The sequence below is a fragment of the Neophocaena asiaeorientalis genome, unplaced genomic scaffold, assembly GCF_003031525.2.
Source record: "Neophocaena asiaeorientalis asiaeorientalis breed wild unplaced genomic scaffold, Neophocaena_asiaeorientalis_V1.1 scaffold136, whole genome shotgun sequence".
Classification (NCBI taxonomy): Eukaryota; Metazoa; Chordata; class Mammalia; order Artiodactyla; family Phocoenidae; genus Neophocaena; species Neophocaena asiaeorientalis.
Window position 1 is genome coordinate 2,841,383 of NW_020185333.1, and position 25,656 is coordinate 2,867,038.

General features: G+C 35.5%; 1 protein-coding gene across 1 annotated transcript in view; it reads left to right on the plus strand.

Moving 5' to 3' along the window:
* The window catches only part of SLC9C1 (solute carrier family 9 member C1), a 93,506-nt gene that overhangs the window by 66,429 nt on the left and 1,421 nt on the right, over positions 1-25,656 (plus strand). Inside the window, exons 16-26 of the mRNA XM_024735320.1 lie at positions 1,457-1,645; positions 2,690-2,839; positions 4,733-4,784; positions 6,012-6,160; positions 9,861-9,986; positions 11,125-11,223; positions 11,751-11,924; positions 14,728-14,859; positions 14,993-15,178; positions 16,660-16,783; positions 24,707-24,771. Of these exons, the coding sequence (XP_024591088.1) occupies positions 1,457-1,645; positions 2,690-2,839; positions 4,733-4,784; positions 6,012-6,160; positions 9,861-9,986; positions 11,125-11,223; positions 11,751-11,924; positions 14,728-14,859; positions 14,993-15,178; positions 16,660-16,783; positions 24,707-24,771 (1,446 nt within the window). The remainder of the gene's footprint in view (positions 1-1,456; positions 1,646-2,689; positions 2,840-4,732; positions 4,785-6,011; positions 6,161-9,860; positions 9,987-11,124; positions 11,224-11,750; positions 11,925-14,727; positions 14,860-14,992; positions 15,179-16,659; positions 16,784-24,706; positions 24,772-25,656) is intronic.

A 25,656-nucleotide genomic window follows, 5' to 3' on the forward strand; every position in this document is an offset into this window, starting at 1 on the left:
CATTACCCGAATTTCTAACCATTCTTTAACAGCCTTATATTTAACAAACCCCTCTTCCTTTGAAGCCTACACTATCCTTTTATACTAAGCTCTTCCTCTCCTGTGGCTGTATTCTATTGACCTCCAAAAATCTCCTTCACGTTTCCAAATACTGGGCATCTGGATAAAGTCTTACTGTTGATACTAGTTCTTTCAAGTTCCTAAGAGAATGATCTAACCTATATTCTGTTTCAATAAGAAGGAAATGAGGCATCTACAGTAGCTGAATGGTGCCTTGAGCAGGACCTCACAAGACCAGGATCTGGTCTTCTGCTCCCTAGATTCAGACACTGAATTTCCTCAGCCCCGCCAAATGTGAGCAGACTCAAGGGAAATGACTCTATACCACTAAACACACAACAGTCTGTTTACAAACAAGCATGACAGTTTCTTAATTTGTAATCGAACTTACGCTTTCCCTGGCGTAAATAGGTCTGTCTCCTACAGTCTCTGAATCATAGTGAGTAGGGGGATCAGGCTGCTAAAAAATACAAATTAATCAAATTTACAAATCAGTATCTTAAGTGTTATGATAGAGACCTACACAGGGTGCTATGGGAAAAAAACGGAGTTCCTTACACAGAATAGTAGGTTTAGAGAAGGAAGGCTATTAAGGAAAGGAGATGCTTGAGTTGAATTCTGAATAATGAATAGGAGTCAAAGTAGGGAGTATGTGAGTGGACAACAAGAACAAGGGAACACTTAGAAGCAACAATGTGACACATACAAGGAACAATATTCCTAATGACAGGAGCTTAGGGATGGGTTGGTCACGATGCAGATTGGAGAGATGTTAAATCTGTGAGGAGGATATGGAAAATGAGACAGGAGACACAGACGTGAATTAAATAATAAAGGGCCTCATGGGTCAGGCTATCTCAACCACTTCCCTGGCATCAACTACCATTCATAGTCTAATGATTCCCAAACTCATGTCTCCAGCTCAGATTTTATTCCGAGCCTCAGATCATATAGACAACTGATGACTGGATCTCTTCAATAAAATACTGTGCAAACATCTCAAACAGCATATTCAAAACAAATGTATCATCTCTAAACCTACTCTTGCTTCAAAATTCCCCTGGAAACCTAATTTCCCAGGCTGGATTCCACAATCATTTTTGACCTCTCCTACTCTCTTAGTTATAGTAGGTTTTCAATAAAATTTTTTTAAATAAATAAAGAATGAATTAATAAGTTAGTAGGTATTTTGAATATTTTATCTCTTGGAATAGATATTTCAATATTTTAACCATTTAATTTCAAGTTGATATGATTACTTCCTAGTATTTTAGACAAGTAGAATCTTAAGGTAGATCAGAGAAAAACCTAACTAGTAATGTTTCAGTTATTATGGAAAATGGTGTAGTAAAAGCAAAAACAAATAAGATAATATAATTTCTTTTTAAATCGACAGATAGCAGCAATGAAGAAGGAATATTTTTTACATGCCTGGAATCTATTTGAGTTAACAACTACATTAATTGGCATCATAGATGTAATGCTTACTGAGACAAATTTCATTAATTATCAGACTTTTGATTTGATTCAAACAGTGATCTTTATAAAAGTTGTTCGATTTCTTCGCATTCTACGTATTTTGAAGGTAAAGAACTATTAAATCATGCAGTTTCAAACTGCTCCTGACTGCTTCATGAAATATGGACTAAAATCAGTTTACTAGTGTTATGGTTTCCACTTTCTGTTGGGCTGATGTTTATATTTTAGATCCCTTTGACAAATTAAATTTTATAACAGATTATATTATGAATATCCAAGTTATATTAGAAATTTGTTTAGCACATGAAAGTACAGAAATACTCATCACAGCTTCTCCTTTGAATAGAGAGCACATGAAAACTCCAAAGTAATGTTTATTCTTATGAATACCTGAAATAAATGATTGAAATCAACAAAACAAACCATGTAGCGACAAAGCAAATAGTATACATTTATACAAATTAAGAAACAGAAAAATACACATTTTGTGTTATATAAACTCATAATATTATAAAATCACAGCATCAAAAATGACCTTTGACTGTCTAATTAATGTCTTCCTATAACAAGTATAATGAGTAGTTATTTATTTCTATATGAGTGTGGAGATTATGGAGCATGGACTTAGGGATCAGCCAACCCTGCTGAAGTTAGGAGACTGTACAAGGGTAACAGATAACCCTCAGCAAAGAAACAATGAAAAGTTAATTGTGGGGTCAAACAGGGAGTATAGTTGTGGTGGACTCTCACTCAAATGAACCATCTAGTGAAAAGTTTAGTGGGAGGTTTAGCAGGTAAAAGTGACAGTACTTTATAGACGGTCATTTTATGGCCTAAGCCCAGAAGATTAATCACATTGTTTTCCAAGAATTTAAACCAGTTGAAAATAGCATGCAATTCTCTCTAAGGGAAATAAGTAAAGAATAAAGTCTTAACCTCACAGAGACATCTAATATTATTAGTTATGGGGAAATAGCTCTAGCCATGAAATTATAGAGATACTATGAATAAAATAACCAAGAATCTTGACAAGTTACTATAGTTACCATTGAGAGCATATCATTTTTTATTAATACCTATTTTAAACTAACCAACATAAAATCAACTATAATTTGTACAATTTATATTAAATAGTGGTCCTGTTTTTTAGCTCGTAACACCAAAGTTGTTGCAGATATTAGATAAAAAGATGAGTCATCAGATGTCCTTCAAGTATGCTATACTAAAAGGATATATCCAAGGTGAAGCAGACATAATGACTATAATTGATAAGATTGCCAGTTCTAAACAGGTTAAACAGGTGAGGAAAACTTTAAATACTAAGAAAATGGTTTATGTTCCTCACCCCTCAGTCTCCCTCACCCATCATGTCTTCTGTCTATATATGACCTTTGATTCCTGGTTTGCTAAGAATTGTCTGTAAAAACTGAAACTGATCAACATTTAGATTACTCAAAAGGCTCCTTACTGAAGTGTCTATGCCATATTAACAAGTTATGAGGCTCTTGGATCACATCCTTTTGTCCTTGTGGAGCTGTCATGAAACCTGTGTGCAGCGGTCAGCTTCTCTCAATGCAAGTTCCAGGATCTGTCAGGCTACAGATGCATTAAATAGGAAATATTGGAGGACGATAAGTGATGGCAGGGTTGAGCCAACGGACCTTCCTCATAATTCCCAAAGGCTCCTTCTATTTCTCTATATCCCTGATTTTCCCACAGTAAATAATGAAAGAAGTAAAGGATGGGGATATGGCAAATGGAAAGGAGTACCAATAACTTACTTAGAGGGAAACCACATCTAATTCTCTCATTATACAGATGAGAAAAATGAAGCCAAGAGAGGTTAAATGATTATGCCCAAAGTCACACACATAGCTAATAAACAGCAAAGAGAATGCTAGGGCCTAAGTTCTAGACCTTATTTTTCATTTTCTCAATTAGGCAGATTATATGTCCCCACAAATTTGCCAGCTATGTGGAATTAAGCAGTCATCTTTCAAGATAATTTAGAACATTTGAATGCTATAGTCTTTTTTTTTTTTTTGCGGTACGCGGGCCTCTCACTGTTGTGGCCTCTCCCGTTGCGGGGCACAGGCTCCGGACGTGCAGGCTCAGAGGCCATGGCTCACGGGCCCAGCCGCTCCGCGGCACGTGGGATCTTCCCGGACCGGGGCACGAACCCGTGTCCCCTGCATCGGCAAGCGGACTCTCAACCACTGCGCCACCAGGGAAGCCCTGAATGCTATATTCTATATGCTATATGCCCAAAGCTTTGTACTTGAGAACATTGACACTCAATATGTAGTTGAATACAAAGAGCTGTATCTTTTCTCTCTTCACCACCTGTAACTATAAAACTATTTTGCTGAATTTTATTACCTTTTATAACCACTCACATTGAGGATACACAGTAGAAAATACAGAAGGACTTGAATCTCTAAGATATCGGCCAGTTTCAGTCCTCATTTCTGCTCCCACACAGTTTGGTTAAAACTTCTATCTCATTTAAGGTTGAAAGCCACACCTGTTTCCAAAATTTGGAAGCTATCAAAAATTGAATGGGAGAGTAGTAGCATGCCTGCAGTTTTCAGAATCAATAATATCCTAAAGTAAGTTACTTTAAGAAAAAATATATGACTTACCTTTAGGCTTCTCAAAATTAGCCTAGGTAATGCCGCTTCTTATCCTCTCCACCACTCTTGCTAGAGTAAAATAAAATTCATTGCACAAAATTCAATTCTAATTCCTGAAAAGTTCCCCATCATATTTTTCTTTAAAGTTATTTTTTTTATTCATTTTATTTATTTATTTTTGGCTGCGTTGGGTCTACGTTGTTGCTTGCAGGCTTTCCCTAGTTGCAGTGAGTGGGGGCTACTCTTCATCGCAGTGTGCAGGCTTCTCATCGCAGTGGCTTCTCTTGTTGCGGAATACAGGCTCTTGGCACACGGGTTTCAGTCGTTGTGGCACGCAGGCTCAGTAGTTGTGGAGCATGGGCTTAATTGCTCCACGGCATGTGGGATCTTCCCGGACCAGGGCTTGAACCCATGTCCCCGGCATTGGCAGGCGGATTCTTAACCATTGCACCACCAGGGAAGCCCTAAAGTTATTAATTTAGGTTAAAAATTCATCAGTTGCAAATGTAAAGACATTTTATAACAGTTTTTTCTCCCAAAACATTTCTTTTGTTCTGTAGATGTTATTAAGGAGGATAACGAAGAATACAGGACATGCTATGAAAGAGCTAGGTAGGTACCTCTCACCCTAAAGATCTAACATGACCATCTCTTATCATCGTTTCTTCAGAGAGGCAATGGTTTTGATAACGAAACTGATCTTTGAGGAGACCTACTTACTATCAATAATAAAATGAATAACTTCAACAATCAACATGATCGTATCTTTGACTGGATGAGAATAGTGTAATATTACCCCTCCACATTTGTTCTCTCTGCCTCATACCACAGTGAAGGACTTTTAATTTCTGTTTAAAGAAAACACGCCATGGTTATGCCTGTCTTTATGCATGTCTTTATCACCTTATAAATTCTGTTTTCTTCCAAACATACCTTCCTGAGCAACACAAGGAAAGAAGCTATTTTTTCCTCTGTTTGCCACAGAGTTGCCATCTGACAATTTAGGCTTTAAAACGAGTTGAAATCGGAACAGAGCCTCACAGATCACTGATGTGACTGCTAGAAGGCTCAGTGCCCAAACGTGACAACAGCCTGTTCTCTGAATCACACCAATTCATGGTCCTAGTGCAGCACAAATCCTGGGAGTGAGACAGACACATCCCTATAGCACAGTGTTTATGTGTATGGAGAAGAAGCGGGTTTGGTACCAGATGGTGGACAACAAAAGAACACAGCAAGCCTGGGAATGAGGCCAAGCATGAGAGATCTTGCATGGCAGATAGTTGTCAAGCCAGACAAGAGGTCATGACCAAGAAAAAGTCCTAAGTGGATGAAACTCTCATGGACATCCAGGAATCCACATCAGACAGGCAGGAGAACATAGATGAGTGATCTAGATGCCCAGGCAGGACAGGTGGAAATGACCCAGGAGGAGTGAGAGAACTTGATCAGAAGCCATATTTAAGCACACAGTCTGTAGTCAGAAATCTTCATTTAAACAGAATGAAAAATTGGGTCATGAACTCCAAACCTAGAGCCCAGGAGAGCCTCTCAGTGTCCAGCATAGGTGCTTCAGTATAATTTTGATCCTAGGACTAGGGCTGTCTGTCCTTCACGGGCTTAGACACAGGTATGGGCTGCCGACAAGAAAATGTCAGGCAGAATTCTGTAACTACTGGTGAATTTTGATTGATTGTAGAGGCCTCTTCAGGGAGAGATACATTTCCCTGTGGTGAAGGTTATACTCCATGAGTTTAAAGAAGAAATATTAGCTTACTGTCCACATGAAATATTTAAGCAATGTCCTATTTCCTCTGAAAATATTTTGTTATTTTTCAGGCTACTTAGAGTATGACCACCCAGAAATCGCTGTCACTATGAAAACAAAGGAGGAGATTAATGTCATGCTCAGTTTGGCTAGAGAAATTGTTAAAGTTTTCAGGTTAAAAGGAATTCTTCATAAAATTGAAGGTTTTGAAATTAATAAGGTATGGTAGAATATTTTCAAAGCAAATATACTTACTTGATATATAGTTATTTATGATCATCAAACCTACTTTTGGCTCTTTCCAATATAGGCCATTCCTGCAATATAAATATATAACTTAAAATAGTTGTCTAAAGAAAAGCACCTATCAGAGAGAGTTTCCTTCCTGCAGTTCTATTGGTCAACTTCCCTTTCCTTTCTTGCCATAGTGAGGGACAACTTCTTTCTATGCTTTGCACCCAGACTAAAGGTATAATGAAACTATTCCTCATCCTAGGCTAAACTGAGTATCAATATGTTCCTGGGAGTTACCTGTGACACTCAAACAACTTTTTCCATAAAAACTATGATTTATAAGAACACTCAATTATAGGGTAAGAATTAATTACATTTCCTTTAAGTTATTTAAATGGTACTATGACATGTAAAAAGTTAGAGAGGGTCCCAACTCATTCTGTAAGTATAAAATTTATTCCCCAAATCGAGAATAGTATAAGGGAAAAAAAGTTATTATACTTGTGAATACATATATACAACTTTTTAACACAATAGTAGCTAGTTGAATCTGGCATAATACACTATGACTAAGAAGGTTTTGTCTCCCAAAATAGCTATATAACTCACTTATTAAGAGATCAAAGAAGAAAAGTCATTTGATAAAATCCAACTCTCATTCAGAATGTTCAAAGGCTAATAAAAGAAGTAACATCCTTAACTGGATAAAAAGTATCTATTAAAAATCTGAAGCAAACATTGTATTAGATGGCAAAACATTTAGAATTATTCCCATTAAAGTCAGAAGAACAGTACCATTCCAGGTAGTGAATGCTGTGCTTGTAAGTCTTAGCCAGATCAAGAAGAAAAATAAAAGGAACTTGAGAGATGGAAGTTTTGGAAAAAGAATAAAACTGTTATTGCCTATTGATTGTTTAATCTAAAACCCTAGAGAATTAACTTAAAATTGATAATATAGGATCAATAAAATAATTCAATAGGGTTTCCAGAAACAAGATCAACTTTCAAAATTATTCCACAACTAAAGAAAATGTGGAAAAATATTGTATTCACAATAGCAATTAAAAACTCTAAATCCTTAAGAATGAACCTAAGGTAAAATATGTATAACACCACGTGGCAAGAACTAAAAGGCAAAAAAAAAAAAAATAAGTCTCCTTGAAAACAGGACCATGGAAATTATAGCATCTGAGGAATAGAAAGTAAAAAATAGAAGAAAAGTGAGCAGAGTCTAAGGGACCTGTGAGATACCATCAAGTGGACCAACACATGCAATGTACATGTCCCAAGAAGACAAGAGAGAGAGAAAGGAACAGACAGGAAATTTAAAGAAATATTGGCTGAAAACTTTCTAAATTTGATGTAAGGCATGAATATTAACATCCAGGAAGCTCAGTGAACTTCAAGTAGGGTGAACTCAAATAGACCCATATCAAGGCACATTGTAATCAAATTGCTGAAAGATAAAGAGAGAATTTTGAAATCAGCAATAGAGAAAAACTTCATCACATACAAAGGATCCTCAATAAGATTATCAGCAGATTTCTCATCAGAAACTTTGGAGACCAGAAGAAAATGGGCTGATATATACAAAGTACTAAAAGAAAAAATAGTCAACTAAGAATCCTATATCCAGCAAAAATGTCCTTAGAAGTGAGAGGGAAATTAAGACATTTTCAGACAAACAAAATCTGAGGGAGTTCATTACCACTATACCTGCCCTGAAAGAAATTCTAAAACATGTCATGAAGATTGAAGTGAAAGGACACTGGACAATAACTCAAACCCATATGAAGAAATAAAAATCTCAGTAAAGGTAAATACATGGACAATTATTAAAGCTAGTATTATTGTAATAACTGTGTCTGACTCCATTTTTTTTGTTTTCTACATGATTTAAGAGAGTAATATATTTTTAAAGTAATTATTAGTCTGAAAGCTAGAATTATTACAGCTTTGGCTTGTAATGTAATATTTAAGAGATGAATGCATTTTTTAAAATATTTAGTTTGTGTTTTGGACAGACAACACATAAAGATGTAATATTATGACATCAACTGCAAGGGGTGGGGATGAAGCTGTTAAAGGAGCAGAGTTTTGTATGTTATGGAAGTTAAACTGTTATAAATTCAAATTAGAGTGTTATATTCTAGGATGCTAAATGCAACCCCTGTGGTAATAGAAAAGAAAATAACTAAAGAATTACATGTAAATAAATGAGAAAGGAGTTTTAAATGTTTCACTACAGAAAATCAACTAAATACAAAAGAAGACAGTAATGCAGAAAATGAGAGACAAAAAAGGTTACAAGATAATGAAAAGATAATCCACAAAAAGGTAGAGGAAGTTTTCAAAATAAATATATCCAAAAAAGTGCTCATGTTCAGAATATATAAAAATATCTTACAAATCAATAAGAACAGGACAGAAAATCCATTTTTTTTAAAAAATCAGCAAAAGATTTGAACAGGCACTTCCTAACAGAGAATATTCTAGAGGCCAATAAACATAAGAAAAGATGCCAAATATCATCATCATAAGCTTAATGCAAATTAAACACAAAAGTAAATACAAATACACAACCATCAGAATACTTAAAATACAAAAAAAAACCTAAAAAACTGGCAATACCAAGTGTTGGCAACTGGAACATTAGAGTGGGAATATAAACTGATGCAATCACTTTGGAAAATTATTTGGCAGAATCTACTAAATTTGGACATATACATATCTTAAGACCCAGAAATTAGATTATATAACCATATATACAACAGAAATGAGTACATATGTACAGCAAACAAGTATTCACTGCAGCATGTCAAAAGTCCAAAACTGGAACAGCCCAAATGTCAATCAACAACAGATAAATAAAGCTGTGGTATATTCATAAAACATAATACTACACAACAGTGAAAATGAAATGAATGAATGTTTGCTCCTTGCAACATTATAGATGAATCTCAGAAACATAATGTTGAGCAAATGAAACCAGACACAACTTAGTACATACTCGTTGATTTCATGCAGATAAAGCTCAAAACCAGACAAAGCTAAACTATGGTAATAGAAAAAGAGTGATTAATTTGGGGTAGAGTAATGACTAGAAGAGAACATAAGAGAGGATTCTAGGGTTCAATAAATGTTTTATTTTTTAATCTGGGTGCTGGTTACGCAGATATTTTCATGTGGTAAATGTTCTTTGATGGACATTTATGATTTGTGCACTTTTTGCATATGTGCTATACTTCGGTAAAAGATTTATTTTTCTTAGTTTCTGCTTTATAACAAAGTGAATCAGCTACACATATACATATATCCCCATATCCCCTCCCTCTTGCGTCTCCCTCCCACCCTCCCTATCCCACCCCTCCAGGTGGTCACAAAGCACCGAGCTGATCTCCCTGTGCTATGAGGCTGCTTCCCACTAGCTATCTATTTTACATTTGGTAGCTGGGACAAAGTGAGAGAGTGTCATGGACATATAAGTTTTACTTTTAAAAGTAATCTGTGACTTCAGAATAATGATAACATAGAAAAATGCTATAACGGGAGAGGTTGAAGGTTTCCATGGAAGAACAAAAATCTCAGAAGAGCAAGAAAAGGAAATAGTATAAAACCATAATTGTTTTAAACATTCTGTGAACACCAATTTTGTTCATCTCCTTTCTTAACTTTTGTGGTTTTAGTTAATAATGGCCAGAAAAAGAGAGATACTTGATCTTCAACATATGTACAAACCTCTTACTGTTGCCAAAGCGCTCTATCATATTCCATGGCTAGATAAAGACCAAGACCATATAAGCTTTATTCAGGTAATATTTGTATTTGCTAGTAATACTATCTCTAATGTATCAGCAAATGATATTTTAAAAGGTAAAGATTTAACCATGATACTCTTCAGTTTTAAATTATCTAAATGTCATTGATTACCTGTAAGATAAAATCAAAATCTCTTTGAATGACATGCAAAGTTCTCCCACAATCTGCCTCCTGCCTACCTCTCCATCTTTACTTTCTGTTACCCATGTGTCATATACCTCATACTCTATTTATACTGAACCACTCATGGCCCAAGAACTTTATACTGTTCTTTAAGTCCATTCCTCTGTGTGTGCTATTTACTTATCTTGAAATGCTCTTTGCTTTCATTTTTTTCCCTCCAAACCTCCTCTGCTTATTGCTTCTCTGGAAACACCCCTGCCAAAGGTACTCTGAAAAGCAGCCTTTAGAGTCAAATACCCCACCAGTAGAAGAACATCCTATGGTCCATCCAGAGTTTGGAGGACCAAAGGAATCACCACTGTTACTATATATCTTTATTATAGCATCATTACATTATATTACAATTATTATCTTTACATTTCTCTCCCCTACTATAATTTTTACCTCATCCAGCTTTTGAATACTCAACTCCTACCATGTAGCATCTCACATAGCGGGTGTTCAATAAGTGTTTGTGGGATGAACAAATAAACAGATTTAACCTGTTCTATTAACATCTTTTTCTATATCAAATAAGTAACAAAAGACAAATTATATTTTTTTCACCTGCTTAAAATATTTTGAATGAATGAATTTTTTTATTACTTCATCAGTTCTTTAGAGCACGAGTATATATAAGACACATATGTGCCATTAGCTTCTATCTGTCCTATTTTTCATCCAAATGAAATATTTTCATCCTTCTACTACATTCTTATTCCTAGATTAGATTGTTTTTTAATCTATGTATGAACACCCCATCTGAAATTACATATACCTGTGAATATCCACCTTCTTCTTTTTGTTAGCCATAATTCCTATCTTCTCTTACAAATTTATTACTAACACAAAATTTCAGATATTTCAAAGTAACATTTACTTTAAAAATGTACAACTTTTTAAAAAATGTAAACTCCAATCACCACTAAAATATTATTTATAGCTTACATACTTGGTGATATTTTTTAGGAAAGATCCAGAGTTGTAACATTTGATTGTGGAAATGATATATTTGAAGAAGGTGATGAGCCCCAAGGAATTTATGTAATTATTTCAGGCATGGTAAAGGTAAGGCAGAGACATTTATAAATGCCCTTGTGAGCACTAGTTAAAAAGTTACATAATAGAGAATAAATACCTTTCAATGTTAAGAACTCCATTATTCCTTTTTTTGGACAGCAGCTGTTACCCAAACAACAATTTTCTTCCTCAGACACAGTGATAATACCAGCCATCACCTTTAAGCCATACATTGCTATTGATAACAAGAAACCTCAAAGGATCAGCATTAAGTTGGAAAGTTATAATATACATTGTTATTTATCTTATGTTTGAGTTGGGCTTTTAGCCATTCTAAGACAGGTGTAGGTTGAGTGAGTAGGTGGAATCAGAAAGATCAGAGTATTTAAGAATTTTTTTTTCCAAGTCATTGCTAATTTAATAAATTCACTTTAAAAGTTATGAGTAATACATGTTCTCAAACAATATATAAATATTAAAACTGTTAAAATCAAAGGGGGAAAAAGCCATAAATTAAATAGTTTTGGTAAATTAACTGGCCTATGTATTTTTTTTCTTTCTTTGTTCCTGAACAGCTTCAAAGATCAAAGCCAGGTTTGGGAATTGACCAAATAATCTGGGAGTCAGAGGAGAAAGATTACCAAATAACTTACACAGACTTTGTGATCAGTGGGGCAATAATAGGAGAGCTAAACTGCTTGACTAATGAACCTATGAAATATTCTGCCACCTGCAAAACTGTAGTGGAGGTCAGAAAACATCACCTAATGTCTTACTGTTGTACCTTGTTAAATATCTAGTACAAAATTTAAGGTTATTTTTGTACTTGTATATGTTTACAGTCTAGCGACAATTTTTTTAAAAATATGGATGATAAAGAAATAAAACTTGTTATAAAATTTTATGAACACACTATAATGTCCTAACAAAATGGTTTGTAAAAGTTAACCTACTATATTGAAACAAGGATTTAACCAGAAAAACTGGTTATATGAGATCTCTCATGGGAAAATTAGATGGGATATGTTAACTATCAATACCATAATTTGGAGGGTAAGGAAGGGAATAAGTCAAAGAGCTGGGGTTTATTACTAGAAAAGTTGAGCAAAGTGGACGGAAGTTTCCTGACACACAATTGAAGACAAAATCCTCAAAGCAGCAGAGGCTTCCACTGGCCTAATGTGAACTCAGAAAAAATAATGACTGTAAATAATTGAATCTCCAAAATATATAAAAACCCATAAGTTGATAATGACACCTATTTTTTTATTCCATAAAGGTTGCTAGGATATCAATTTATGTCTCTGAAAATGGATTGCTTCTTTTTCTTTTGAAAGGACTGTGTATTATTTATTATTTTTTTACTATATATATATATTTTTTTGGGGGGGAGGGAGGCCATGCTATGCAGCTTGCGGGATATTAGTTCCCCAACCAGGGGTCAAACCCAGACCCCTGGCAGTGGAAGCCCGGAGTCCTAACCACTGGACCACCAGGGAATTCTGGATTGCTTCTTTTAAAAAAGAAAAAATTAAACATTTATATTGCCTTTCCTCTATGAACTCTTTCAAGGAAGCTAAAAAGAAAAAAAAAAAAAGATGAAAAATTCTTCTGTGTAGAAGAATTCCAGCTAACAAATGTAGAATGACAGAATTAGAATATCTCCATTTTGCCATCCCTAATGAAGTAATAAAACCTCTGTCAGAATGTCTATCATTAAAAAGTCTACAAATAACAATGGGACTTCCCTGCCAGTCCAGTGTTTAAGACTCTGTGCTTCCACCGTAGGGGCCCCAGGTTTGATCCCTGGTTGGGGAACTAAGATCCCACATACTGCAAGGTGCAGTCAAAAAGTGAAAAAAAAAAAAGTCTGCAAATAACAAATGTTGGTGAGGATGTGGATAAAGGAACGCCTAGTACACTGTTTGTCGGAATGTAAATTTGTGCCACTATGGAAAACAGTATGGAGGTTCCTAAAAACTAAAAATAGAGCTACCATATAATCCAGGAATTCTGCTCTTGGATAGGTATATGAAGAAAATGAAAGCATTAATTCGAAAAGGTACATGTACCCCAGTGTTCACAGCAGTATTATTTATAACAGCCAAGACATGGAAGCAACCTAAGTGGTTATATATATATTATATACATATAGATGGTAATATTACTAAGCCATAAAAAAAGAATGAAATTCTGCCATTTGCAACAACATGGTTGGACCTGGAGGGTATTATGTTTAGTGAAATAAGTCAGAGAAAGACAAATACTATAAGTTATCACTTATATGTGGAATCTAAAAAAAGAAAACAAACAAATTAATATGACAAAACAGAAATGGACTCACAGATACAGAAAAAAAATTAGTGGTTACCAATAGGGAGAGGGAAGGGGTTGGGACAAAATAAGGGTAGAGGATTAAGAGGTACAAACTACTATGTATAAAATAAATAAGCTACAAAAATATATTGCACAGTACAGGGAATAGAGTCAATATTTTGTAATAACTTTAAATGGAGTATAATCTATAATAATACTGGATCACTATGTTGTACACCTGAAGCTAGTATAATATTGTAAATCAACTATGCTTCAATTTTAAAAATTGGGCAAAGGATTTGAACAGATACTTCACAAAAGAATATACAAATTGCCCATAAACACATGAAGAAGATAATCAATATCATTAGCTCTCAGAGAAATGCAAATTAAAATCATGATAAGTTATCACTACACACCTACTACATTGGCTAAAAATAAAAAAACTGAACACAGGGTATTAGCAAGGATGTGAAGCAACTGAAATTCTCATACATGGCTAGTTAAAGGGTAAAATGTTACAACTTCATCTGAAAACAGTGTGGCAGTTTCTCATAAGGTTAAATACACACATACCCTATTACCCAGCAACCCCACTCATAGATACTTACTAAGAGAAATTAAAACCAACACACACAGTGTCTTCTGTATTCATAGCAGCTTATTCCTAATAGCCAATAGTCTGTTCATTGTTAGTATCCGCATTTTATTATTGACCAAAACACTCGCTCCCCTCAAATAATGTGTTTTTAGAAATACTTATGTCTTTAGAAAAGGTTAAATGATCTTTGATACTTGGTTTCCTATTTTTTTCAGAATCTGTAAGAATAATAAAGAACCTCTCATTGGATCATGTAGTCTTTTAGTGCTTAGTGTATGACAAGATTGCACAAATATTTACTAAATAGATACATTTTATTAGGTTTCCAGGAAATAACATGAAGCTATATAATTTAAATTATTAGCTTTAACGTTACATATATAAATGAGAAAACCTCATTTCATTAAATCATGGGTGCACAGGATGAAATGTTAAACTGATATCCTCTGGGACTTCCCTGGCAGTCAGGTGGTTAAGACTTCGTCTCCCAACGCAGGGAGTGTGGGTTCCATCCCAGGTTGGGAAACTAAGATCCCACATGCCTCGCGGCCAAAAAACCAAAACATAAAACAGAAGCAATATTGTAAGAAATTCAATAAAAGACTTTAAAAGAATTGATATCCTCTTCTTTCCAGGCATACTTTATTCCCAAACATCACTTGTATGAAGCTTTTGAACAATTCTGTCCTCACATTGAATATAAAATGTGGCTAAAACTTGGACTTTCTATTACTGTCAAAAAAATCAGGGAACATTTATCTTATGAGGTAAGAGGTGTTTATATAAAATTGTATTTCTTTCTGAGTGAAATAGCCCTAAAGTTTTGTTAGAAATTAACTATTTAGGAATTTATATTAAACTTTATAAACAATAGACTATGAAATTGTGTTTTTCTTATAGGATTGGAATTACAAGATGCAGTTAAAACTCTGTAATGTTTATGTAAAAAATATACCAAAGAACACCAAAACTGATATCTATGATGAAACTGTAATTTATGTCATCCTCATTCATGGAGCTGTGGAAGATTGTCAGTTACGAAAAGCTTATAAGGCTCCTTTCTTAATTCCTATAACATGCCATCAGGTAAAGAAATATTGATTCATATCTTCAGGTCAATATGCCATTTGTCCAACGTGTTAATATTAGAAAAATTGTCACTTTTCCACCTTCTCATTCTCTCCCTTTCCCCCACCACCTCCATACACACACACACACACACACACACACACACACACACACACATAATTAATTGATTGCTTTGGGACTGGGTAGCCCAAACACCAAGCTATTCCTATTCACTGTCAATGAATTAGGCCAAGCTATACATTTTGACCACAGTTAGATTTTGGTGCAACTGTAAATAGCAAAAGAGGACCTGTTAAGTTCATGTACATATTGCAGAAGGACTACTCTCTCTGGACTGTAACAGCAGTGCTCTAAAAATATTCTGTCAGTCCCATGCTGAAGTGAGTACCAGTGGTATTTCCCCAGATACTTTCAAAGTGAATGTAGAAATGAAGGGCTTCTCATATTTAAGCTGTTGGGTTACCCTTCCAATTAAAATGAGAAGCTGTGCCATGAGAAGAAAGAAAGAAGTAAGACTGTATTATGTGTGTGTCTGTGTGTGTGTAGAGTAAGAGAGGCACATGTCAGGAGGAATCAGAGGGCACATAAAATACAGCTAAAGAAAGTAACTTGAAAGAGGGACCTAGAGTCAATTAAATCAGGTATTTTTTAAAAGCAACTATGACAGAAACAGTGCTAGATGCTAAAGTGGTCAAGATGAATGAGACTTTCAGCTTGCCCTCAAGAGATCTCTCAACCAAGCGAAAAGAAACATATATAAATAGATTAATAAACATTAACAGCTGTGGTAGAAGTGCTTAAAAGGTAGATTTGGGACACAAGGAAAAAACTGAGGTGGGAATAAGAGGAATTCTAAGCTGAGAAACAGTCACAAGAAAATTTTCTACGTGGATGCCACTAGCATCAATTTGATGCCAAGTGAGAGGAAGTAAAACATTATTCTTAACTATGGTGCTCCCCAACTCTATTCTTGAATACATAACAATAGAGCTTAGTTGGGGGGTGCTGGTTGGGAATTTAGATGACCAAGTAAGAGATTCTCAAGGCAGCCCAAACCTGCCCAACCCTGTCTACTCTCCTAGGCATTAAACTCTGCTCACTGTGGATTTGGGCACCAATGTTATGCAAAGCATATTGAAGACAGTCACAAGGTTGGAAGATTTCTTGAAATCCATTGATTTTCAAACTTTCTTCCTGCCGCATAGAAAAACTTTCTGGGTGATATTTTAAAGGGTCATTGATGATTAACTCGATTATTTTTCTCATTTGTAATAAAAATGAGCAAAATAATTAAAAATCAGTGAAAGTATGTAGAATATTGACTCTCACAAAACTAACATATCCAGGTATTTAAAGATATCTAATATCTATTGCTACTGTCAATTTTCAGGCCCAGATATTTAGAGAGGGTCTGAGATAGTAGCCTAACAGAGAAACATTCAACTGTATGATATAGCTTGTAATCTGTCAACTTTCAGATACAAGGCACTGAAGATTTCACAAAGGTAACAATTGTTCAAACTGCGATTAATTCAAAAAAATTCAGGTGGAGCACTAGAAAGTATATAACTTCACGTAAACATGCTCATCCTGTAGCATCAGGTATGTTAGATTTCTTTGAGTAATTGGGAACTTACTTTCCTTTTGTAAAATACTCCTATATGTATTTGGAAACTTGTATGCATTCTACCTAGAGTATTGAGGAATCCTTTTAACTGCCATATTTGATAACCAATGTGTGAATTAAAACCGAGAACATCTAAGTTATTAGAAATTTTAATATTTAATCTATAAAAACAAACACATATAATATATATTATACACATTATTTGTGTATAAAAGTAATTAATGAGGGAATTTTTAATTCATCCCAAAAGTTAAAATATTTTATACAGCAGTAATAGTGAAAATATTCTTGCACTGTCTGAACAACAGAGATATAAATCATGTGACTAAATAAATAACTTTATTATTTTTAAAAAATTTTTCGAATTTTATTTATTTTTTTATACAGCAGGTTCTTATTAGTCATCAGTTTTATACACATCAGTGTATACATGTCCATCCCAATCGCCCAATTCATCACACCACCACCCCCACCCCACACAGCTTTCCCCCCTTGGTGTCCATACGTTTATTCTCTACATCTGTGTGTCTATTTCTGCCCTGAAAACTGGTTCATCTGTACCATTTTTCTAGGTTCCACATATATGCGTTAATATACGATATTTGTTTTTCTCTTTCTGACTTACTTCAGTCTGTATGACAGTCTCTAGATCCATCCATGTCTCCACAAATGACCCAATTTCGTTCATTTTTATGCCTGAGTAATATTCCGTTGTATATATGTACCACATCTTCTTTATCCATTCAGCTGTTGCTTCCATGACCTGGCTATTGTAAATAGTGCTGCAATGAACATTGGGCTGCAGATGTCTTTTTGAATCATGCTTTTCTCTGGGTATATGCCCAGTAGTGGGATTGCTGGATCATATGGTAATTCTATTTTTAGCTTTTTAAGGAAACTCCATACCGTTCTGCATAGTGGCTGTATCAATTTACATTCCCGCCAACATTACAAGAGGGTTCCCTTTTCTCCACACCCTCTCCAGCATTTGTTGTTTGCAGATTTTCTGATGATGCCCATTCTAACTGGTGTGAGGTGACACTTCATTGTAGTTTTGATTTGCATTTCTCTAAAAATTAGTGATGTTGAGCAGCTTTTCGTGTGCTTCTTGGTCATCTGTATGTCTTCTTTGGAGAAATGTCTATTTAGGTCTTCGGCCCAATTTTGGATTGGGTTGTTTGTTTTTTTAATATTGAGCTGCATGAGCTGTTTATATATTTTGGAGATTGATCCTTTGTCCATTGATTCATTTGCAAATATTTTCTCCCATCATGAGTGTTGTCTTCTGGTCTTGTTTGTAGTTTCCTTTGCTGTGCAAAAGCTTTTAAGTTTCATTAGGTTCCATTTGTTTATTTTTGTTTTTATTTCCATTACTCTAGGAGGTGGATCAAAAAAGATCTTGCTGTGATTTATGTCAAAGAGTGTTCTTCCTATGTTTTCCTCTAGGAGTTTTATAGTGTCTGGTCCTACATTTAGATCTCTAATCCATTTTGAGTTTATTTTGTATATGGTGTTAGGGAGTGTTCTCATTTCATTCTTTTACATGTAGCTGTCTAGTTTTCCCATCACCACTTATTGAAGAGACTGTCTTTTCTCCATTGTATATCCTTGCCTCCTTTGTCATAGATTAGTTAACCATAGGTGTGTGGGTTTATCTCTGGGCTTTGTATCTTGTTCCATAGATCTATATTTCTGTTTTCATGCCAGTACCATATTGTCTTGATTACTGCAGCTTTCTAGTATAGTCTGAAGTCAGGGAGTCTGATTCTTCCAGCTATATTTTTTTTCCTCAAAACGGCTTTGGCTATTCAGGGTCTTTTGTGTCTCCATACAAATTTTAAGATTTTTTGTTCTAGTTCTATAAAAAATGCCATTGGTAATTTGATAGGGATTTCATTGAATCTGTAAATTGCTTTGGGTAGTATAGTCATCTTCACAATATTGATTGTTCCAATCCAAGAACACAGTATATCTCTCCATCTGTTGGTATCATCTTTAATTTCTTTCATCAGTGTCTTATAGTTTTCTGCATACAGGTCTTTTGTCTCCCTAGGTAGGTTTATTCCTAGGTATTTTATTCTTTTTGTTGCAATGGTAAATGGGAGTGTTTCCTTAATTTCTCTTTCAGATTTTTCATCATTAGTGTATAGGAATGCAAGAGATTTCTGTGCATTAATTTTGTATCCTGCAACTTTACCAAATTCATTGATTAGCTCTAGTAGTTTTCTGGTGGAATCTTTAGGATTCTCTATGTATAGTGTCATATCATCTGCAAACAGTGACAGTTTTACTTCTTCTTTTCCTACTTGCATTATTTTATTTCTTTTTCTTCTCTGATTTCCGTGGCTAAGACTTCCAAAACGCTGTTGAATAATAAGGTGAGAGTGGACATCCTTGCCTTATTCCTGATCTTAGAGGAAATGCTTTCAGATTTTCACCATTGAGAATGATGTTTGCTGTGGGTTTGTCGTATATGGCCTTTATTATGTTGAGGTAGTTTCCCTCTATGCCCACTTTCTGGAGAGTTTTTATCATAAATGGGTGTTGAATTTTGTCAAAAGCTTTTTCTGCATCTATTGAGATGATCAAGTGGTTTTTATTCTTCAATTAATTAATATGGTGTATCACATTGATTGATTTGCATATATTGAAGAATCCTTGCATCCGTGGGATAAATCCCACTTGATCATGGTGTATGATCCCTTTAATGTGTTGTTGGATTCTGTTTGCTAGTATTTTGTTGAGTATTTTTGCATCTATATTCATCAGTGATATTTGTCTGTAATTTTCTTTCTTTGTAGTATCTTTGTCTGGTTTTGGTATCAGGGTGATGGTGGCCTCATAGAATGAGTTTGGGAGTGTTTCTTCTGCTGCAATTTTTTGGAAGAGTTGAGAAGGATGGGTGTTAGCTCTTGTCTAAATGTTTGATAGAATTCACCTGTGAAGGCATCTGGTCCTGGACTTTTGTTTGTTGGAAGATTTTTAATAACAGTTTCAATTTCATTACTTGTGATTGCTGTGTTCATATTTTCTATTTCTTCCTAGTTCAGTCTTGGAAGGTTATACCTTTCTAAAAATTTGTCCATTTCTTCCAGGTTGTCCATTTTATTGGCATAGAGTTGCTTGCAGTAGTCTCTTAGGATGCTTTGTATTTCTGCAATGTCTGTTGTAACTTCTCCTTTTTCCTTTCTAATTTTATTGATTTGAGTCCTCTCCCTCTTTTTCTTGATGAGTCGGGCTAATGGTTTACAAATTTTGTTTATCTTCTCAAAGAAACAGCTTTTAGCTTTATTGATCTTTGCTGTTGTATTCTTTGTTTCTATTTCATTGATTTCTGCTCTGATCTTTATGATTTCTCTCCTTCTGCTAACATTGGGTTTTGTTTGTTCTTCTTTCTCTAGTTCCTAGGTGTAAGGTTAGATTGTTTATTTAAGAGTTTTCTTGTTTCTTGAGGTAGGCTTGTATAGCTATAAACTTCCCTCTTAGAACTGCTTTTGCTGCATCCCATAGGTTTTGGATCATTGTATTTTCTTTGTCATTTGTCTCTAGGTATTTTTTGGTTTCCTCTTCGATGTCTTCAGTGATCTCTTGTTATTTAGTAACATATTGTTTAGCCTCATTTAATCATGTGTTTCTGTTTTTTACATTTCTTTCCCTGTAATTGATATCTAGTCATATAGAGTTGTGGTCATAAAAGACACTCGATATGATTTCAATTTTCTTAAATTTACCAAGGCTTGATTTGTTACCCAAGATATGATCTATCCTGGAGAAGATTCCATGAGCACTTGAGAAGAAAGTGTAATCTGCTGTTTTTGGATGGAATGTTCTATAAATATCGATTAAATCTATCTGGTCTTTTATGTGATGTAAAGCTTGTGTTTCCTTATTAACTTTCTGTTTGGATGACCTATCCATTGGTGTAAGTGAGGTGTTAAAGTCCCCCACTATTATTGTGTTACTGTCGATTTCCTCTTTTGTAGCTGTTAACAGTTGCCTTATGTACTGAGGTGCTCCTATGTTAGGTGCATATATATTTATAATTGCTATATCTTCTTCTTGGATTGATCCCTTGATCATTATGTAGTGTCCTTCATTGTCTCTTGTAACATTCTTTATTTTAAAATCTAATATGTGTATTGCTACTCCAGCTTTCTTTTGATTTCCATATGCATGGAATATCTTTTTCCATCCCCTCACTTTCATTCTGTATGTGTCCCTAGGTCTGAAGTGTGTCTCTTGTAGAGAGCATATAGATGGGTCTTGGTTTTGTATCCATTCAGGAAGCCTGTGTCTTTTGGTTGGAGCATTTAATCCATTCACGTTTAGGGTAATTATCAACATGTATGTTCCTATGACTATTTTGTTAATTGTTTGGGGTTTGTTTTGTGGGTCCTTTTCTCCTCTTGTGTTTCCCACTTACAGAAGTTCCTTTAGCATTTGTTTTAGAGCTGATTTTGTGGTGCTGAATTCTCTTAGTTTTTGCTTTTCTGTAAAGCTTTTGATTTCTCCATCAAATCTGAAAGAGATCTTTGCTGGGTATAGTGATCTTAGTTGTAGGTTCTTCCCTTTCTTCACTTTAAGTATATCATGCCCCTCCCTTCTGGCTTGTAGAGTTTCTGCTGAGAAATCAGCTGTTAACCTTATTGGAGTTCCTTTGTACGTTATTTGTCATTTTTCTCTTGTTGCTTTCAATAACTTTTCTTTGTCTTTGATTTTTTCCAATTTGATTACTATGTGTCTTGGCGTGTTTCTCCTTGGGTTTATCTTGTATGGAACTCACTGCACTTCCTAGACTTGGGTGGCTATTTCCTTTCCCATGTTAGGGAAGTTTTCAACTATAATCTCTTCAAATAATTTTTTGGGTCCTTTCTCTGTCTCTTCTCCTTCTGGGACCCCTATAATGTGAATGTTGTTGCATTTAATGTTGTATCAGAGGTCTCTTAAGCTGTCTTCATTTCTTTCCATTCTTTTTTCTTTATCCTGTTCCATGACAGTGAATTCCACCATTCTGTCTTCCAGGTCACTTATCCGTTCTTCTGCCTCAGTTATTCTGCTATTGATTCCTTTTAGTGTAGTTTTCATTTCATTTATTTCATTGTTCTTCTCTGTTTGTTTGTTCTTTAATTCTTCTAACTCTTTGTTAAACATTTCTTGCATCTTCTTGATGTTTGCCTCCATTCTTTTTCAGAGGTCCTGGATCATCTTCACTATGATTATTCTGAATTCTTTTTCTGGAAGGTTGCCTATCTCCACTTCATTTAGTTGTTTTTCTGGGGTTTTCTCTTGTTCCTTCATCTGGTACGTAGCTCTCTGCCTTTTCATCTTGTCTATCTTTCTGTGTATGTGGTTTTTGTTTCACAGGCTGCAGGATTGTAGCTCTTTTTGCTTCTGCTGTCTGCCCTGTGGTGGATGAGCCTATCTAAGAGGCTTGTGCAAGTTTCCTGACGGGAGGAACTGGTGATGGATAGAGCTGACTGTTGCTCTGGTGGGCAGAGCTCAGGAAAACTTTAATCCACTTGTCTGCTGATGGGTGGGGCTGGGTTCCCTCCCTGTTGGTTGTTTGGCCTGAGGCAACCCGACACTGGAGCCTACCTGGGGTCTTTGGTGGCGCTAATGGCGGACTCTGGGAGGGCTCACACCAAGGGGTACTTCCCAGAACTTCTGCTGCCAGTGTCCTTGTCCCCACGTGAAACAAAGCCACCCCCCACCTCTGCAGGAGACCCTCCAACACTAGCAGGTAGGTCTGTTTCAGTCTCCTCTAAGGTTACTGCTCCTTCCCCTGGGTCCCGATGTGCACACTACTTTGTGTGTGCCCTCCAAGTGTGGAGTTTCTGTTTCCCCTAGTCGTGTCGAAGTCCTGCAATGAAATTCCACTAGCCTTCAAAGTGTGATTCTGTAGGAATTCCTCCTCCTGTTGCCGGACCCCAAGGTTGGAAAGCTTGACATGGGGCTCAGAACCTTCACTCCAGTGGGTGGACTTCTGTGGTATAAGTGTTCTCCAGTCTGTGAGTCCCCCACCCAGCAGTTATGGGATTTGATTTTACTGTGATTGCACCCCTCCTACCGTCTCATTATGGCTTCTCCTTTGTCTTTGGATGTGGGGTATCTTTTTTGGTGAGTTCCAATGTCTTCCTGTCGATGATTTTCCAGCAGCTAATTGTGATTCTGGTGTTCTAGCAAGAGGGAGTGAGAGCATGCCCTTCTACTCCGTCATCTTGGTTCAGGGCCCCAATAAATAACCTTAGTATAAAGCCTATTCATACAAATTTTGCATGAATAAAGTTGAATCAGAACATAAATGATTATTTAATAAATACTATTAAGTCATTGATTCAAATTTGGAAAATGAGTTTGAGGTAGATTTAAAAATTAACTGGTAAATAATTAAATTATTGAATAAATAGTAATATAATTTAATATTTATCATTTCACTGAAAGAGACATAGTTCTAAATTTAGAAATATAGAAATTAATTTTAAAATTCTGTGTCAATAAAAATATTACCAATCAAGAGGTCAGCAAAGGACAATTCATGGAAGAAAAGTTACATTGAAAACAAAATGTAAAAAAGTTCAACACTACTAACATTTATAGAAACAGAAATTAAATATTGCTCTGTTTAATTAGTGAGATTTTTAAAGAGTTATAATGCCTAATGGTCAAAAAAAATGTTCTGAATCTGATATACATTCTTACCTTGATACCAGCACTAATTGATGAAATAAATTTATCACAAGATTCCAAAGGCCATAAAGGTTTTTATATCCTTTGCCTAAATAATATAATTTCTATATATGTCAATTATACCTCAATAAAAAATTAATTAATAATATAATTTCTAGACATTTATTGTAAAGAAATAAATCAAAAAATGTGAAAAGGGTAATTGAGCATTATTTATAAAAATAAAAAGTAGAAGTTATCAAAATGGCTAATGATAAATGAATGGTTAATTAAATTAACACATTAGTCAACATGATTAAATGCTAAATAACCATTAACCAATTAATTTCCCATGTAGTAACTTGGAAAAGACCAATGATACATGTCAAGTAAAAATACCAATGATACAACATTGTGTTGCTAACATTAAACAAATTTTATCTTTATTATGTTACAATTATATACCTTTGACTCCATGTGGACACACAATACTGTCATCACATGAGTCTCCTCTCATCTTTAGATTAAGCAGAAATGGGACATGGTATTGAAACCTTCACCATCTTCTCTTTTTTCAGCCATCTCCCCTCCCCACTCTCTAAAATGCAGCCATACCAAACAGCTAATGGTTCACATAATCTGGGAGACCTCATGTTTTCTCATTCCTGAACTTTTGCACATTCTTTCTTTTCCTTCTGCCTGGAACTTCTAAACATGCCTCTCCCCACATCTCCCCATTTTACGGAGCTAACTTCTTATTCTTCAAATCTCAGCATCACTGATACATTCCAAATTCACAACACTTCACTCTCCTGTGTGCTCCCATAGCCAGCTATGCACACAGTCCTATTTTCCCATTTTGTATTTTTTTTTGCTGGCCCATCTGCTCCAAGAGGGCACGGATCATAACTCGTTTGTTTTCTTATGTATCCCCATTGCTTACCAATGGGCCTGGCATGCTCAATAGATATTAATATAAAAGTATTTTGGGGATGGTGGGACAATAGATGATTTTGTCTCTCTACTTTCCAAACCTTCTGCACAATTGTTACACAATCTTTATAATAGAGGACTTTTAATCCCTTTTTTGAAAAGTGACCCCACTTGCTACCAGTTGAAATTACCACCAATTTCAGATCACACGTCCTGGGTGTAAGTGACTTGAATATGGTTGACTTTGAGAGTCGGACTATTTGATACAGTCCTTTGTTTCAGTGCTTTAACTAACACAGTCTTTTTTGAAGCAGCTGCAAGCAGAACAAATGAAGAACACCCTCAAGAAGAGACAAGTACTCAGGTAAACTGAGAAATAGAGTGAAAGTACAGTCAGCCCTCCATATCTTAGAACACGGAACCCATGGATACTGGGCGCATACTGTACTATGCCACTTTATATAAGAGACTTAAGCATCCATGGATTTTGGTACTTGTGGGAAGAGGGAATGTGGTCCTGGGACCAATCCCCTGCCGATACCTAGGGACGACTCTACCTCACTAGATCTACACCAATCTACCTGTAGACTGGATTTTAGGGAGTTCTAGGTGGGGTAGAGAGTTTATTTATTTATTTAATAAATTTTTTTTTTAATTGAGGCATATTTTTAAATTTTATTTATTTTATTTTTGGCTGTGTTGGGTCTTCGTTGCTGCACGTGGGCTTTTGTCTGGTTGCAGCAAGCGGGGGCTACTCTTCGTTGTGGTGTGCAGGCTTCTCATTGTGGTGGCTTCTCTTGTCGGGAACACAGGCTTTAGGCATGCGGGCTTTAGTAGTTGTGGCACACAGGCTCAGTAGTTGTGGCACATGGGCTCTACAGTGCAGGCTCAGTAGTTGTGGCACATGAGCTTATTTGTTCTGCGGCATGTGGGATCTTCCCAGACCAGGGCTCGAACCCATGTCTCCTTCATTGGCAGGCAGATTCTTAACCACTGCGCCACCAGGAAAGCCCAATTGAGGCATATTTGACATATTAGCTTCAGGGAGAATTTATTTTTAATTCTTGTCTTTTCCAAGCTGGTTGTATTTTTCCAGGAGATGTTGATTATCATGCCCAGAATCTGAGAAATATCTACTACAAATACATCAGAAAATTGTATATTTGATTGTTAAAAATGTTTTATATCAGTTAAGTCTATTTGCTGTATTAGCAGTAGGCATTAAACTCAAAACACATGCTCTCTTTCC